General features: G+C 39.0%; 1 protein-coding gene across 1 annotated transcript in view; it reads left to right on the top strand.

Moving 5' to 3' along the window:
• Positions 1-18,899, top strand: part of Lrrc1 (leucine rich repeat containing 1) — a 124,130-nt gene that overhangs the window by 89,302 nt on the left and 15,929 nt on the right. The window contains exons 5-10 of the mRNA XM_026411234.2: positions 6,181-6,237; positions 6,517-6,580; positions 6,948-7,022; positions 9,462-9,606; positions 11,748-11,866; positions 13,989-14,072. Coding sequence (XP_026267019.2) covers positions 6,181-6,237; positions 6,517-6,580; positions 6,948-7,022; positions 9,462-9,606; positions 11,748-11,866; positions 13,989-14,072 — 544 coding nt within the window. The remainder of the gene's footprint in view (positions 1-6,180; positions 6,238-6,516; positions 6,581-6,947; positions 7,023-9,461; positions 9,607-11,747; positions 11,867-13,988; positions 14,073-18,899) is intronic.

The raw sequence follows: 18,899 nt of genomic DNA, 5'->3' as shown, positions 1-18,899 counted from the left end.
TCCTAGTTATATATACCTAAAACAATTGAAAATATATTCCCATAGAAAAACTTGTTCACAAATGTTCATAGAAGCCTTATTTATCATAGCCAAAAAGGAAGCAACTCAAATTTTCATCAGTGAGTAAATAGAATCACAAAATATCGTATATGTATTCAGTAGAATATTATTTGGCCATAAAAAAAAGGAATGGGGTTATTTCTATATGTTACAACATGGATGTACTTGGAAAAAACATGTTAAGTGAAAGAAGCCAGACACAGAATGTCACATATTTTCTGATTCCATTTGTATAGTTCTGAATACAGAACTATACAGATGGAAAATAGATTAGTGGTTGCTAGAGGCTGAGAGTGGGACAGGGAAAGGGTGAGGAATGACTTTTCATGACTTCTAATGAGTATGAACCTTCTTTTGGGAGAGGTGAAAATTTTCTGTAGTAAGATAGTGGTGATGTTGTATACCTTGTGAATAAAGTGCTAAAACCCACACAATTGTACAGTTTAAAAAGGTAAATTTTATAATTTGTGAATTCTATCTCAATGAAAAAAAAATGGACCTTAGGCAGACTTGAAGCCGGCTACTGATGAAAGATGGTCCTGTACCTGGGAAGGTGCCCTGGTTTTTCTTATTGGAAATATAACTGTGAGTAATGGGCTGAGGTCATTTGTCCAGTTGCTTGCACTTGGCCAGTCTTCAAAGTGCTTGGCTAATACAGAGGAAGAGCAGGCTGGAGGGCATGAGCAACCCCTGCAGGAGCAGATGAAGTGGGTCGGGGTCTGGGTTGGGGAGCTTGCTGCTTTGTCTTTACCTTGTGGAACTTTCTCTATGACAGTTCTTGTTCTTAGATGTTCATAAAATTCATATTATTAAAAAAAGTTAGACTAAATATTTCCACTGCCTGTTTAATTAAATTTTGTGCTCAAAAAACAGCTTTCTTAGAGGAGCAAGAACTTAACTGGTGAACTAGCACAGCACCCAGGATAGCTATCAGCCACTAAATGGTTGTTATCAATAAGTATTTAATTATGAAAATTTGCCTCTAGAAGTAGTGCAAGTGAGTAAGCCTCAGGTTCTCTTCCTTATTGAACTAGAGTGTGGGTCTGGTTTTGTGTCTGCTGCCCTGGAGAATGGTGACCTTAATTTAAGTGGGCTTAACCTCAGTGAGCCCATGGCCACTTCATGTGGGCCGTGTGGCTATGTTGTGTTAGAGTGCCGCCTAAGAGGAGAAAATCTTTTGATACCTACAATCGTATTTAATGCTCTTTGGGGGCACTTAGAAATTACTATAAAAATACAGTACAATATGAATTCCAGAGCAAAGCTACTATAGGAAATTTGTAGCCAGAGATTTCTACAATACTAATTTTTTGTTGAAAGATAGAAATATGAAAGTGTAAGAACCCCCGTGTCCCCCATCAATATTTTCTACAGTCAAACATTGTAACCATCAATGTTTGTAGATTTTTTTCATTTTAGTGGTTTTACAGTGCACAGCCATTTGTTTGCCTGGTCTGTCTTAATTTATTTTACTCTTTAATATCTTAATGATTTTGGTCACCAAAATGTGTGTGCAGGGGGGAATCCAAGTGGATTAAAAGGAGTTTTTCAAACATAGCGGAGAACAGATGTAAATTCCTTAAAGTAACCACTCATCTAGTCCCTGAAATAGAACCCTAAAAATACAGTTGGCCTACATTCCAACTTACAAAAGAGTATAAGGTTTGTGCCTGCTATTATGAACTGTGTGAAACAGTGTGCTTGGAGGCCGGGCTTCGGTCACTCTCTCCCTAGGAGCTTACAAGGACGTGCCCCTCAGCTCCCTTGGCAGTGGAAGTAGTAGGAATGGCGGGAGGAGAGAAAATCATGGTTTCTTGTTAGAGGAGGATGAGTATGTTATTGCACATAAAGTTAATTATCAGAAATTAAAATCGAAGGGTAAAATATTGTTAAGGAACTGGTTTAAAGAATTAAGGTGTATAGAGACAGCAAGAAACTGTGCAACTGCAAAAACTGATGTGCACAAGATAATAAATGACACACCAATCTCTTAATTGAGGAAAACAAAGTGGGAGATGTAAATAGGATGCTACCTTTCTAGTGAAGAAAAAATAAGACTATGCATGCCTGCTTGTTTTTGCATAAAGAAAACTCTGGATGAATATATAAGGACATTTAAAAAAGTCATTTCCCATGAGAATGGTCTTGGTGGTGGGAAGGTGGATTGGTAGGGGATAGAGGTGAAAGGAATGCTTTTTACTGAATATGTGGATTTGAATATGTCCTGATTTTGACTTCACCAGTTAAAAGTGAGAGAAAGCAGAGCATCATGGTTAGAAGTGTAGACACCTTGGTGAAGGGGCTTGCCCACTTGCAATGGTGTGAAACCTGAAGTTTCCTCTCTGCCTTAGTTTTCTCATCCATAAAATTATGATAAGCAGTTATAACAATATCTATCATACAATAAATTGCCAATATCATTTTCTATAGTAGGACTGTTAAAGACTAGTAACTCTCCTACTGCATGTTAAGTACATTTGTGAAAGTATTAGGAATGCCTGATGCTTTCTTATGTGTCCTTAATGTTGGGTTTTAACTAAGACAGTGGACAAATGCACGCTCAGTTTGAGTCTCCTCGTCTCTCTTGGTCCAGTGATTAAGAGCCCTGGGCTCTGAAGTACACAGAATTAGGTTAAATCTGCCCAAACCCTGAATACTTCTCAGCAGCACAGAAATCTAGGGTGCTTGAATTGAATTGAATAGGTTGCCTTGACAGGGACAGATACTATCCTGAAGTCTCTACTGAAAGTACTGTATTCTGAAAGAGCAGGAAAGAAGATCCTACATTTTTTATATTAGTGTCAGTGGTCCCACTCTGCATTTGTGTGATGTCAGTGGCTGCTACAGCAATTTGGAGAAGCACATTCTGGAGTGGGCTGGTAGAGTTCTGCACTTTGGTCTAAGATTTTCCAAGGTGAGCCGTTGATGAGAACTGAAGTCATGGTCCGATTCTGTATCAGTCATTAGTGCCCTGAACTGAGAATGACTTGTCCAGGTTATACCCTGAGGTTTGGGCTCATATAGGAGGTGAGAGTCTGTAGCAAAGCCATTTCTTTGCTTTCTATTCCTTCTTGTCTCATGGGTTGCCAATTATGGACAGTGAATGCTAAGTTAAGAAATGGCCAGAGGTGGCAGCTCACTTTCTTCAGGGCCCATCTTTCAAGGAGGTCTTCAGTGGTGGAGCTGACTTCTGTGATTAGTAGCAGTCTTTCTGAAAACCTTGACTTGGCACAAGTACTGGCAAGGTACCTGCCTACACTTAGGGATGAGGGCTGTCACAAGAAGATAAGGTTTAAAACTGGCTCCATGAACTTGAAGGGAAAATAGTTAATCCCTATTTTCCATAACAGATATGATTATATTTATTTTAGGGGACGTTGAGATCCAGTAATAAAGCACCTCAGGCCAAACAAATTCAGTTTGTTAGTGAGGGACAGGTCAGGATTTGAGCCTCTCAGACTTAGAATCGCTTTCATTAGTGGGTTTATAGATATAGTCTAAGTTAGTCTAAAAATAAATGTTTTTATTCTAAATAGTTTTAAAATAATGGGAAACATTATCTGAGGAAGACCATTCTTTTTAGAGTTAATGTAGGTTTTATAAGTTACAAAAATATGACTTTTTTTCTGGGTTCAGAGGTGCATACTTACAGTGTCCCTGCTACTCAGGACCCTGAAGCAGGAAGATTGCTCAAGTCCAGGAGTGTGAGGCCAACTTAGGCCACATAATGAGACCCTATCTTAAAACAAACAAACAAAAATTTGCTGTCTTTGATTATAGCACCCCTCTATCTATGTTTTCCTCAAAGAGTCTTGGTAGCACCATCATTGTACTTAACAGGATATGATTGGGGAGTGTTAGCATGATGAGTGTGGAGTTGTGTCATAGATCTGTTGGCATTTCGACAGTATTTTTGTATATGTGTTAGTTGTTAATAGTAACTATGGCCTATGCCTTTTGCCCTCCAGACAAATTTAAAGATAATTTTAAAATGTGTGTCATATTTTTAAAATAACATAAAATGATAAAAATCACAGTGTTGTTTTATGGTTAAGGAGGTGACTTATGCATGTACTCAAAATTTGAGAAGTGGTTTTAAAAATGTAAGCGGAACAGTTCCAGAGAGTGGAGAGCCTTCTAGAGGCCTTAGGCAGTGTGGGATGAGGTAGGAGCTCTGGCCTTGCTCCAGGTGGGAGCTGTGGCTTTGCCTTTTCCTGTGTGAAACTGCCTTTAAACCCTTCTCTTGGTGCCCAACAAGTAGTTTTTGATGTGAAGAAGGACTTTTCTCCTTTTATCAATAGATGTCTGTTAAAGCAGATGTGAAAGTTATGAATGCTGGTTAGATAAAATGACAGTCCTACCTGTGATTTTCAAAAAAACAAATGTGATTATGGCTGAGAGCTTACTGTCCCCCCCAGTAAGACTGTTTAGGGGTTGCATGAATATTTAATACTGCAAACAAAACTCTTCATTTTAAAACTTTTGCTCTTCACACGTTGCTTACCACCATTCTTTGCGGGTTAGAGTAGCTTCTGGAAGTGGGAACTGGGTATCAGTACCTCTCAACCGCCTTCCCTTCCACTTCCCCTCGTTATTTTGTTCACAAGCACAGTTGGGTAAGAGAAAGTAGAACTAGGTAATTGTGATTTGTCAACCAGCTACATTTTATTTGAAAAGCATTAGTTCTTGATGACCTATTAGCAAGAATTTTGTTGTATTTTTTTTTTAAACATATACTGATTATAGCTCAGTGGTAGAGCACTGGCCTAGCACGTAAGAAGCATTCTGTTCTATTCTCAGTACCACATACAAAAAAGGTACCGTGTCCATCTACAACTTAAAATATTTTTTAAAAACATGCATTTTGAAGAATGTGTTTGTTCTGGCCTTAATGATGAATCTGTTACTCAGTTTTCTAATGCTGGAGAAGATACAGAATTTACATTTCATAGTACCATTAGGATATATGTTCTGTCAAATAGGTTTTAAGCTTGTGTGTATAGCATTCATTTAAATCAGAGTTACATTTTCTGATGTTACAAAACCAGTTTTGTTAGAATACAGGATTTCTGCTTTTTTGTTGGAAGGGGGAGAATGGGGGATTATGGCAGATTAAAATGTTGGGATAATAACTGATTCCTTCTGTATGCTCAGAAATTAAATTCTTCCAAATATGGATGTCACTATGGTGATATTAGCAAAATATGAGTTTGGGGTAGTGTAGAGCTGAGGGGCCTGTTGTGGTAGTGGACCCATCACTCCTCTTCTGAATCAGTGTGTCATGCAGGGCTCAAATAACTCTGATGTGTGAGGGTCTCTGGTGATACAGCATTGCCACTGCGTGACAGGATTTGACCCAGATACTCAGTCTGGGGAAAACATCTGTCTCGTTCTACCATGCGCCTGTAACAGACAGAGCTACACCTAAGAGGCACAGGGATCTTCTGCAAAGAGCACTATTTCTAGGATTTAGTGAGGATAAAAGCAACATCACTATCGCTGCCACTTATTAGGTCAGTCCTGAGTCCCAGGCATCATGCAAGGTGCATCGCTCCATTATCCCAGATGTGTTTAAACAGGAGTTATTTCCCCAGTGCTGTGAGTCTGGGACCTTAGGTATAAAGGTTTTTCAGAAAACTCAGTACTTTAAAATAGGAATGGTCTCCTGCCCATGTTGGAAGATGAGCTCTCCGAGCTCTTCCTTGAGATTCAAGCTGTAACTGTTTTTATGTTAACAGTACCTTTCCGAAATACGGAAATTTAAGGCTTGCGTTTGGCTTTTGTCTTGGTCCAGGGAGTAGTTATCCTCTAATGGCGATCTTTAGTAATTATCTTTTAGTAAGTTATTTCCACATACCAAAATGTGTGAGAAATTTGAGTGAGGGTACCTTGTAGTCATGACACACTCCAATTTTATTAATTTTATCATCTCATGTTAACCTTTAGGAGGTAGAAATGATGTTGATTTCATGGTGGTGGTGCTGATAGATATTTTTACCCGGGAAGTGACACACGAGGTTTTATTAACAGTTGCTATTAGTTAAGTGTGTGTGTGGCAAAGGGGGAGTAGGAAGAATCTCAGGAATGTCTCTTATAGTTTTTTCTTCTGTTCCTTTCTAGTCTTTATAACCTGGCTTCTCTGGAACTGAGAGAGAATCTTCTGACCTATCTTCCTGAGTGAGTCTCTGGGGAGAATGGTGAGGGGGCGGGTGTGGACTAGGGGAATTGAAGTATATATATAAAGGACTATTTCAAAAAAATGATCCGGTGTCCTTTGTAAAGTTAGTTAGGTGCCAGCCTTCTCATAATAGTCCTTCCTGTGCAGTGTCTACTACCATAAAATCCAAATGTGTGCTATTTCTGGAAACTATGACTGAGGAGTACTGCCTTCCTCAGCATATCTCAGTCCACTCTTAAGCACTTTATTTTGTGTTTTTTTTTTTTTTTTTTAAATAGCTCTCTCACCCAGCTGCGCAGGCTAGAGGAACTTGATTTAGGAAACAATGAAATATATAATTTGGTAAGTCTGTATCAAAGAGAGATGGGAATTTGTTTTTGTCCTTAGTTATGATCACAAAATATCTTGGGGAGTTCTACAAGGATGCTTACATAGCCAGTGTTTTTTTTGGATGTGGCTGGGAACCCAGTTCTCAGGGGTTCAGAATTGTGATTGGGGTTTAGGGAGGGTCAGGACTGGGGAGTTGGGGCCTGTGAGGAAACAACTGGGGCATTTTAGGAGGAGGAGAACCTTATCTTAGAGAACTGACGACAGGCATCCTCTATCATACCCAGTCATTATATGATGATTTAGGGTTCTAGCTCCCTTAATGGAAGACTAAGACTGGGATCTTTGTTACCATAACATTATTTTTGTTTGTTTGTTTTAGCCAGAATCTATTGGCTCTCTCTTACATTTAAAGGATCTCTGGTTGGATGGAAACCAACTGTCAGAATTACCTCAGGTAAGTGGGAATTTCAGTGTCTACCCCAAAACGTAGAAGTAGGCCTTGTGTGTTCCCTGCTTCTGTGTGAGGTTTTCTCAAGAAGGATCTCAAAAAAAAAGAAAAACCAAAAAAACAAAAAAACAAAACAAAAAAACAAACCAAAACAGAAACTTGACTGAAAAAATACATTTGGAAAAATATATTGAGCTTTCATCATTCTGCATTGCCATAGGAAAGCTGAAAACCTCAACCCACCATTTCTAATGATGCTAAATATATCCTTTAGTTTGTGAGGTCTGTACTTTATTTCACCCTTGTTACCTGTATAACTTACTTTAAGCCCAGCAAATTTATAAATTACCAGGATCCATGATACTGGAGCTACACATTTCTGCTGCTCCTTGTGATGTGCCAAGTGCTTGGAATAAATTTGACCATATTTTGCTCTGTAGTAGTTGGTGTGAAGGCAATATTAAAAGCTTTTATTTCGCTTTTTTTCCCAAAATGTCCTTCATGGTCTAACTGGTATATCATGGCATTCATGATTCAATACTGCTCTCAAGTGTGAAAACCATATGGGGACCTCAGATAGGCTCCCTTTCTGAGAGGGGTCCAGCAAGCAGGCCCAGTTTCTGATGGAGAAACTGAGAAAACTAGAAAAGTCCTCCTCAACCACAAAGGCCATTTCTTCTTGTTGTTTCATTCTTCTCTAGCTATTACTGAATTTTATTCTTGATGTATCATATAGCCAGTTTTTTTATGGTCAGAATGTAGATTTTATGATGTAGGTGCTCGTATTTTGAGGAAGTTTGGGTGCTTCCCCACTTGGCTCTGTAAACCTATCATGGTGGACCTGTCGTGGGTGGGGAATACCAGAACGAGGCAGATAAGTTTGACAACAGAAAAAAAGCCCTCAAGTAAATTTTTAATTCATGTAGTTTAGCACTGAAGTTGCTAATGACTAATGGACTAAGAAACTAAGTAGAGTTGATTTCTGAGATTCTGGCTACAGTTGGGAAGACAGATTAACAACTATAGAGGGCAGAGTTTGACTGATACTTAAATTTCTCTAGGAAATATATGGAAAATCCCGATGGAGAGAATGCTAGTTAACTTAGGAGTTAGAGGATAGGAAAAAAAAATACCCTGGTGTTATCAGGAGAGTGATAAAACATCAGCTGTGGGATATGAAAGGAAGAGCATGTCCTTATGTACAAATGAATGTAAATGGCTGTGGGAGATGTGATATCCTAACTACAGAGATTTAAGATCCAGTGGCCCATGTTAGAAATGGTTATGTAAAAATGCTTTTATTCCCTGTAGCATAGACTAGTGTTAAACTAGTACTGATCATCTTATATTCTCAATCAGAAGTATTTTCCTGTCTTCACTGATAATGGAATGAAAAGGATGCAAAGACATTATTAAAGGGAATTAATGAAAAGCAGAATAACTTCAGGGGTCTGGCCTAAAATTAGTAGAAATGTAGTCTGGTTTCCTATAGACAGGAAATACAGGGGCAGGGTGGTGAGGCATATGTTATGCAGGAAATAAGCTGGAAAGAATAGGTCAGACCAAGTGAAATATAGATTGAGGAATTTGTACTTACATAGACATCAGGGAGCCACTAGGTGTTTTTTGAACAGCAGGGTGGTATGATTGTATGACTAGACCAGCTATGTTTTCAGGAAGGAAATTAAGACCAGTGTGTAGAATGGACTTGGAAAGGAGGAGTCGAAAATGGAATCCGAGAGGCAGAGCTAACAGTCAAGGTAAGAGGATAAAGAGAGTAGGAATGTAACGTAAGGAAATAGGGTCAGATTGTGAAGGCAGTTGTGACACTGAATGGGCATTTTGGGAATGAAGGGGAAGGTGACTCTTAAACAGCATGAATCATGCTGTTCCTGATTCTGGATAGATTGCTTTCATTAAAAGCAATGTACTTTTCGTCTACTGAGGTTAAAGATCTTGATGGGTCTGTGTGTTCCAGTTTTACTGAGGAGCAATTGCTTTGATGTTTGTGTTAACAAGCACTACCCGTCCTGAAGGAGAGATTAAGTAGATGGTTTCTTACCAGAGAAGATCCCGGGATAGCACTGAACTGTAAACTACTTATGAGAGATTGATTCTGAACGTGGAGAATTGGATTCTAGTCTCCCTCGTTTTTTCGTGATCCTGTGATCTTGCAATAATTTGTTCTCGCTTGGTGCCATTCTCTTCATCTCAAGTGAGAATGATTCCTGGCTTGCCCGATGTAGAGGCGTGGCCTCCCTCCCAGCTCCATGTCTTTGATTGATCAGAAGGAGGTCTAGGACTTTTTCTCTTGCCTTCCCAGTGGGTGTATGTTACAGATACATCCTTAGGATTTTGGAATTTGATTGTGAAAAATCACTAACAAGTTTCTCTGTACCTTGATGGATTGAAACATGGGCTTCTCTTTTTATGCCATTGATGTAGGAAATAGGAAATCTGAAGAATCTGCTGTGCTTAGATGTCTCCGAAAACAGGTTGGAAAGACTTCCTGAAGAAATCAGTGGCCTGACTTCATTAACAGATTTAGTTATTTCCCAGAACTTATTGGAAACAATCCCAGATGGTATTGGTAAGTATTGAAATGGACTAACTGCTAAGGTGCTGCCTACTGTTGGCTGAGCATTGGGAGCTCACCCTGATTCTTTTCTGGAGTTCACTCTTCACTGCTGGAAATGTGGCTTCTTTGAGTCTCCTTGTTGCTTGTTTTTGGAGATGGAACTTTTTCTCTGTGCAAGCATTCCTGTCATCCTGGTTTGAGAGCAATTAAAAAAGTATTGTTAGTATTAAATGTTGACTCATATCTACTTTATCCGAATCAGGTTTCAATGATTCCAGTAAGGATTAGCCAAAATAATAGAAGGTGTTTAAGGCGTCTGCACAATCACTAAGATATTTCTAATTCAGTATTCCAGTATGAGAAAGTTATTTGGAACTTAATGTATGACCTAGGGAGATGATTTTAAATGAGAAGTGCTGTGATTGAGTTGAATCATTTCTAGTTCATTGAGAACAATCTTTTAACTATTCTAGGCTGTTTCCTTTAAAAATGATCATCCCAGCCATTTCCTTTACCATAAAGGAACTCAGTCCAGTATAAGACATAAACACAGAAAGGGTATAAACAGGCGTGAATTGGCAGTTCCACCACAGCAGAGCCACTTTGAACTTGTTTAAAAAAAAAAAAAAAGAAAGGAAGAAAGAAAAGGACTATATTTAAGCACAGAATTGTCATGATTTTGTCTTTAACTTTTACTCAAAACATCAAAGGAAGTCTTTAAAAGATTTTCAATAGTTAGAGAAACTGTGTGATAGAGGACCACTTCCTGTCTAGTATTTGGTCAAAGTGAAAATGGTTGGCTGATAACAGCAACTCAGTAGGAATGCAGACATTGCATTTTGGTTACAGCTGGTTGGAAAATTGGTTAGGAGTTTGACTCTATATAGAAATGTTCACTGACGATTATAAATGGCATTTGAAAGCAGATATAGAAACTGGACATGGCCTGCTGCTTGGAATGGGAAGAAGCAGGCATGAGTAGCTAACTTCAAGCATTTGCAGGGCTGTCTGTCAAAGATTTATTACATCTTCTAGTTCAGATGGGCAAAATGAAAATATTGTGAATCTCCATTTAAGAAAGAGCCTTAAAGAAACAAAGGTATTTGTCACGTTAGGATTGTGCTGTTTTGTGATGAAATGAATACTCTTATCACTAGAAGTACTCCACAAGAGGCTGCATGCCTGCTTGCCAGGGCATCCTGTTGAGGAGACTCCTCGGTTAGGGTGCAGGTACCCTGCAGAGAACATTTACATTGCCTGATAGGAAGGGAGGGGGAAGCCTTTCAGGAGCTGTGTGAGTAGGTTATTGATTATGCTAAATAAAGAGCTTAAGAATCAATTACTCCTTCCTTTCCCTGTGGCGGCACACAAGGCAAGATACTGCTGTAAGCATTGCTGTCTCTCCAGCTTTGTCTCTTTTTATGTCTGTGTTTGAAGAGAGGCTGTTTTCTGATTTAATGGAGAAAGTGTCATTATGCTAATGGCTCTTGGTAGATAATGAAGGACCTCAGCTCTGCAGGCTCAGTCCCCTAACTTGTAGTTGCAAGCCACAATCTGAACGACCTAGGTTTTCAATCTGAATGATCTCTGAGGAAGCTGCAATTAGATGCATTCTTCTTTTTGATGGCATCATCATTGTGTCAAGTCTTTGTGCCCCGATGTAGAAAAATCAGTTCTTCATATGACTTTTCAGATTCTGCCTTGTTCTATGTATGTAGAACTATTTCTTGGCAGGGATCTTCACTCAGTCACTTTCATTCACAGGTGATTTAATAAGTTACACTTGATTATTGTTAGTATAGATTATTCTTGGGGTAAGAAAAGGTCCTTTCTACACAGGAACAACTCTGCTCTTAAAGATGTGTCAAGAGCCAGCTATTTGTTCTTTAAAATTTCTGGCTTTGATATGGTCTTTTTAGGTTGTGCTTTTTAAAATGATTTGTTTCTAATTGCTGTTTTTGATGTTCTGAGCATATTATATTAACCCTCAACCTTTAGTGATCTAGATGAGAGCGATGTAGTTTCATAATGTGAAAAGATGGGTGAGGAAAAAGTAAGTCACTGTTTAAAACATAAAAGAACCGCAGATAGGAAATACTAAGTGATGATTAGGAAAACAATTGTAACTAATGGTTTAAATAACCCTTTTTCAGGAAAACTAAAGAAACTGTCAATCTTGAAGGTGGATCAGAACAGAATCACACAGTTGCCTGAAGCAGTTGGGGATTGTGAAAGTCTCACGGAGTTGGTACTTACAGAAAATCGGCTCCAGGTGAGTAGGTTTGCATGTTAAGATGAAGACCTGGGCCTGGGTTGGTGGCTCAGTAGTGGAGTGCTTGCCCAGGACCTCAACATGTTATAAGGCACTGGGTTCGATTCGCAGCACCACATGTAAACAAATAAAATAAAGGTTCATTGACAACTAATATGTGTGTGTGTGTGTGTGTGTGTGTATGTATAGACAAATATATATATATATATATATATATACACACATATATATATACACACACACACATACATACACACACACACACACACACACATATATATGCTTTTTTTTAGGTTAAAGACTTATTGGGGTAGAATCCACTTACTTGCAATTTGAATGGATTAAATGCCTATGTCCTCATGTTACATCTCAAAAAAGAATTTGCAAAGCAATGCATGACCAGATGATCAATTTTTAGCCTGCTTAAGGAAAGAAAATGGTGTTTAGCTCCCCCATCAAAGTATGTGACCTGGATGCATTGCTTACAATATAGAGACTAAACTGACACCTCAAAGATGCCCCCAGAGAGGCAGGGAGTGGGAGCCAGTATCCCTGGGTGTGTTGATGTCTCTGCCAGGACAGCCACAGACTGCCAGGGGATGTGCTGATCAGCGATTCTTCTGGTCTTTCCCTGAGTTCTTTGAGCAAAAGGGAAGAGCAGGGGAAGAAATTGTGGTTGAACAGGGAAAGGCGTGGTGGGATCAGGGCTGCGGAATACCTTTTCAAGGGGAGCCAGGGTATGGTATCTGGTGAGCTTTGGTTAAGCTTCCGTTGTTTCTACCTTGGAAAAGGGAAGAAGGTGGCTGCAGGTGTAGGTGGCTGGGACCAGGCTTCACCTCCCTCCTGGGAGAGGCAGTGTGCACCACCTGGGGGTGGGCCAGCAGGGCTGCAGGTCTCTCCCTTTCCATGGTATCCTGTGCCTCTCCAGTCCTCCTGCTGCACTTTGTCCTCGCCTTCCCTCCTCCTTCACTTGTCTTGTAGCCACAATTCTTTTCTTCAGTCTGTTTTCCTACAGTACTCTTTCCTTCCTTTTTAAAGGAAATTGCTTTATCTTTTCTTCATCTTCATTTTGATGCTATTCTTTTCACATCTTCTTTCTTCTTTTCTCCTTTCTGCTTTCCTTTTCTCCTTTTCATTTGTTTGTTTTTATTTATTTTGGTAAATAATAATAATCCTGGAGATTGAGCCCAGGGCCCCATGAATGCTAAGCAAGTGATCTACCACTGAGCTGCATTCCCAGACCTTTTAAAACAATTTTTATTTTGAGACAGTCTCTCTCCAGGCTGGCCTTGAACTTGGGATCTTCCTGCCTCAGCCTCCTGAGTAGCGGGATCATGGGCCTATGCCACTGAACCTGGCACTTTTCTTTTTTTAGTAAAATTAGTAGTGCTCTTTAGATGAAAAGAGCAAAAAAAGACAACAGGAGAGGCATAAGGACTCAGACTTGTGGGAGATCCCAGTGAATGCCTTCCTCAGGTTGCTCAAATAGCAGTCCTTTGGCAGGTGTGGAGGAAGTTACCAAATCTCTCTGCCCTAGTTGGTGGTTTAAGGCTTACAAATATTAATAACAATAACATTCACCCCTGATTCCATTAGAGTGTTGAAAGCCTTCACAGAGACCTGGCCTGCTTCCTGCAGGGCTCTGCTCCCCACAGGGCTCTGATCCCCACACTGGGCCTGCTCACTCGTCCCCATGGACCCCCTTATACCCTGGCCTCTTTGCAGAATCTACTTGGGGTTCTGATTTCCTACTCCAGCACTCTGGGACTGTTATCAAAGCCACCATCCCAGTGTGGTTCTCAAAAGTGTAGGCAAGGCAGGGATGAATTTTAAAGGTGCAAATTCTCACTTACTGGAGTTGAAGAGCATTCATTTCCTCTTTACCAGATAATTTGCATGTTCCCATGTCTTCGCCTTTGACTTCATGTCTTTGAAACATACTATCATATCAACAAAAATTCAGAGTACTCTACTTCCCTCACGTGATCATTACAAATATCTGATATTCAGGAAGAACTATTGCTTCTCTTGCTGTATATTCTATAAGTTCTTGCAAATGTTTCTTTGTCTCTGAGCATGTTAAAAATGTGGTAAATTAATAATACAAATGTTATTTTAACAGACTTTACCTAAGAGCATTGGAAAACTTAAGAAGTTGAGCAACTTGAATGCAGACAGAAATAAATTAATCTCTTTACCAAAAGAGGTATGTGCTTTTAAAAAATAATACAATGATTATAACGAAATAATAAAGACACACAAAGGACTGAAAATTTCAAAGATATTTTTTAATGTTTAACAGACTTCAGGTATTTTTTTAAAAGTGTGAGCATAAAGCTGAGAGGGGGATACTGTGCCCAAGAATGAACACCAGTAACATTAAAGAGGGTTGGATTTTGAAAGGAAGAAAGATGGACATTTTGGGTTTGACATATAGAGAATGGCGACACTCTTGACAGAAATGGGTAATTTTGGAGTTTGGCAAGAAGAAGTATATGACTTTGGGTTTTACTATTAATTTTAAATTTCATGTGAAATAAAACTGTCCCATAGCCACTGGGATTATAAAAGGGTATTTATGTTTCTGGGCAGAAAGTTGTACTGAGCCAAGTACCTGTCTGGGATGAGATGAGTGAACTCTTCACAAAGGTGTACACATAGAGGAAGACCAGGGAGAGTCTAACGCCAGGTTTCTAAGACCTCCCTCCCTCTAGTCCTCCCCTGTCAGTTCTCCAAGCAGAAAAAGAGAGACCATCACCCTCCGTTGTGGAGAGTAGCTGTGTGGACTTGGAGGCATCTGAATTCTCTCTAGGGAATGAGCTTGATTTTGTATTAGCCACATAGGCTAAAACCAAGTTTAAGTCACCTTTTCTCTCACCCACCAAAGTGTGGTTGGTGAGATTTCCCATTTGCTGAGTCTTCACGTAAAAAGGTTATTTCCTTATATGACACAATAACTGGCTGGATTTTTTCATATTTCTTTGTTTTATTTCTTTCCAACCACCATCTTGGAATGATTTCAAAGCTGCCATACAACCAGCTAGAACTTGAGACTCACCTATTTTCATAGGGCTGCTTCTGAGGGTGTTTAAACTTGGCCTGGGTTCTTCTTTCCTTTTCTCATTTTGGTTTTCTGCCCAAGTGCCTAGTCTTCTCCTGGCCAAATGCACAGATTACATACGTGCCATTGATCATAAATGTGGCACATTTGTAATCTGACATCCTTAATATGAGCACTGGCATCTAAATTAGACTGTCTCCAGCAAAAGGACTACGTCTGTATCTCAGCTAAATTGGGACACAACTGAGAGTCTGCAAATCACAATATTTTGGTTCTAGTTTCTAAGCAATAAACCAAAACACAGCTGATGTTCTGAACATTAATTTTACTCTTCATGAATAGCACTTGTAGATGAGGCATGGACTGGACACACGGACACACACACAGGAGTAGAAAAGATCTGTTATTTTCTTCCTCAGTGTCATGCACTGTCCCAGGTGCTTTCAAGTGTGTTAGCTCCCTGGATCCTCACACAACTTTTGAAGTCATGATGATGTATATCCTCATTTTGCAAATGAGGAAGCTGAAGCCAGTGGCTCTTTTTCACAGGGCTCATAAAGCTAGGACATGGTAGAACCAGGCTCCAGAGATGAGCCTGTCAGTCACCAGCCACACTGCTCTTTGGCCAATAAAAACAGGCAATCAGGTAGTAGAGATTCCACCCAGCTTTTTCATCCATGTGACCTGGAGGTAAGTCAAGACCTCCATTCAGGAAAGAAAGGCCACATTGCCTTGAGTTTGTAGAAAGTAAATGCTATTCAGGAGTATTTTCAAGGTAAATGTGAAGGAGAACACTGTTAGAAGTTTAATGTTAATTACTGGTAAGTTTCACCACCACCCCTAGCTTCTCTGGACCTCCGTTGGACTCTTTCTGTCACAGCTACACTTTCTATACAAGAACTTTAGAAACTGATTATTATGAACTATTACCGTCATTTCAGCATGAGTCGTCTTTTCATTTTAAAAGAATGAAACTGACACTCAGTGTTTTTGATTAAAGGGTTATACCCAGTAGATGCTGTGTCCACTTAAATTTACTAGGATAGCTTTTCATGATGTGAAAATATTGTAAAAATATAAAGCTGTATAGCTATCACATTCTGTCCATTTTCTGGAAAATTATGATTGGTCTTCTGGTATTTAAGAGTTTTATAAAGGAATAGTCTATACATTTTTCTTCAACTACCCGATAAAGCAGAAAACATTTTCATTTTTAGGAGCAGGATCTTTTCTAATGTACCTTCATTCCTACTTAACATACACCGAGTTCCCTGAGTAGAAAACACATTGAACACCTTTCTCTGATTTTGCTGTGGGTCCGTTTGGCAGCCCAGCAGAAATGGTTTGCATGCTCGTCTCTGACCATTAGGGTTGAGCAGCCAAACCACCAAGTGCCTCCTGACCTTGCCTGGTGTCACGTTGGCCTGGATAGCGCCCTCTTGTCATGAGTCTTTGTGCGGTGTGATAGGCCTTTGACTGTGTGTGTGTGTGTGTGTGTGTGTGTGTGTGTGCGCGCGCGTGCATGCGCGCACCCGCTAGCTCTGCCTCCATGCTTGATATCATTTGATCAAATCCTGCATTTTCCTGACCAGGTTCTTTTCTTAAATTTATTATTTTCCCTTAAAATTGCATACATGACATATATCTAAATGGAAATGCTTATATGTATATGCTCAGAATTCACAATTGTGTTAATCGGCATTGGTTTAGTGTGCTACGTAGTTCTTCCTATATTTTGTCTTTTTAAATTTTAATTTGATAGTATTGTACATTGTCAGTTTTATGGCACATTTCCTTAGTCTGCAGCATTTATTTGCGTTTGTTTTTCCCAAATGATTGAGGGGAAAATGTTTGTACTGTGTGGGTCACAATAATAGAGTTTGTTTGTGTTTTGTGCTGTTATTTGTAGTAAACATTTGCAAATCAATGAATGTCTCTTGTTTTCTTAATTGTTAGCTGCTTGGAAATTTAGAAAAGTCAGGTAAACTTGTTACCTTGTAAGTATTGTTCAGACCACAGCTGCATTTTTAACTTCCATTTTGCTTATTAAATGCATGAAGATTCAAATTGGCTGACTGCTTTGTGTGTTCTTCATTGTAACGTATTGGACATATACTCAATTTTTTTTTTAAATGACTGCATGGCCAGAACCTTACATTGTTATGTATTTTTCAGATTTGTTCAGATTATTCTTTCTCAAAAGAATGCTTTTCTGTGAATTACACTTTAAGGTCTTCAGAAATTCTGAAAGGCATCACTCACTTCATCTGCCTTCACTAAATCTTAGCTTGTTGGCATGACTGTCTCCGATGGAAAGGCTAGGTGTGCTTCATTTGCTCCCTGTGGCATGCTTCTGAGTTTGTAACCACTTACTTGTATCTTTTATTTCTCATCCTGATGCTTAAGTATATATGCTTCTGGGAAAGGGAGATTCCCTTAAACACTCCTGTTTTTGGTGGAAGAGTTAAGACAAAGTGAGATTCATGGATAGGCAGGGAGTTGGTACGTGTATGATCATGGATATGAAGAACCAGAGTAGTGATTTCTTAATATTCCCTAGCCACGTCTTACTTTGAAACAATCTGGACCACAAAAAATTTCTGGCTAGAAGAAATAGAGTATATACACAAGTTTAGAGTCCAGTTCTGTCTCCACAGTCAGAATGAAGTGACCCCAACTAAACCACATGTATTCAGTCATTCAATCAAATGAGAACATAGAACTTGCTGATCATTCATAAAAGCTTTTTTTTTTTATTTTTGTAAGTCAGGCGAGCTGTAATTTCCCATAAATATTATTCTGATATTCAGAGGTGTCTGTGGTGATAAAGTATTCATTTTGTGGATAGCTTTCTGCCTGTTACTGCACTTTACCATTATTTTAGAGTCAATTTCCATTCTAGAATGGGTTATTGATAAAAGATAATATAAAACCTAACATTAGAATAAAATATAGTTGGCCTTCAAATTTTAAGATGGAGAAGGCATTCCTAAACTTGAAAGAGAAAACAAATCATACAAGAAACAGTTGGTGGATATGTCTATTTGAAAGTTAGATTTCTGATCTCCCAAGGACAGCCTGGGGGCAGGAAGACATTTACCACATCTCAAATGAGGAGGTTTCTCCTTAACTCAATTAGAAAGTCCTTTGCAACATTAAGAAAGATATATCCAGTATAGAAAACTAGACAAAACCACAACCAAATAGATGATTCACAGAAGAAAAAATGGAAATGGCTCATAATATGAAACACTTTCAACCTCATTGGTATTCACAAAAATATTAAAACATTTTAGCCTATCAAACTTTCAAGATTAAAAAAACCCCAAATGTTTTCAAATGTGCATATTATCATGTAAATATAAATCATTAAGATCTCTTAGGAAGAGATTTGGTAATATTAAAAACTTTAAAAATACACATACCTTATTTGCAATTCCACTTCAAGGAATTTATCTAAAGACAATATCCATGGGTATACCCTACGATTCTCACATATCTGTCACATTTTACACAGGAACAGTCCATGGATATCTGAGCATGTGCAGACAGCTCATGGGCCAGGCACTGTGACAAGTGTATACAAGGGTGGGTAACCTGTGCCAGGCTTTGTGTCAGGTGCTCTCATGCGTACTCTTGTCTTATATTCACAATAGTTCTGTGAAGTGCAGGTAAATCGTTACCAACATCCAACAGATTGTAAAACTAAGAATGAGAGAGGATAATAACTTACCCCAGATCACATAGTAAAGGAGCAGCAGAACTAACTAGCAACATTGAACATGGATGATTTGTTAAGTAATCTGCAATACATCTCTAGGAGGAAATAATTATCAGTGAAAATACTTTTAGAAACATAATGACATGGGAAAATGTTCTTGGTGGCATATATGCTAAAGATCATGGTGTTGGTCCTAATTTTGTTAATGTGTATGTGTATAATCACAAATGAGTGGCAAGAATACTGAAAGA

Source organism: Urocitellus parryii, chromosome 8 (assembly GCF_045843805.1).
Source record: "Urocitellus parryii isolate mUroPar1 chromosome 8, mUroPar1.hap1, whole genome shotgun sequence".
In the NCBI taxonomy this organism is placed as follows: Eukaryota; Metazoa; Chordata; class Mammalia; order Rodentia; family Sciuridae; genus Urocitellus; species Urocitellus parryii.
The sequence above is the reverse complement of the archived record's forward strand: the minus strand, read 5'-3'. Positions and strand labels throughout refer to the sequence as shown.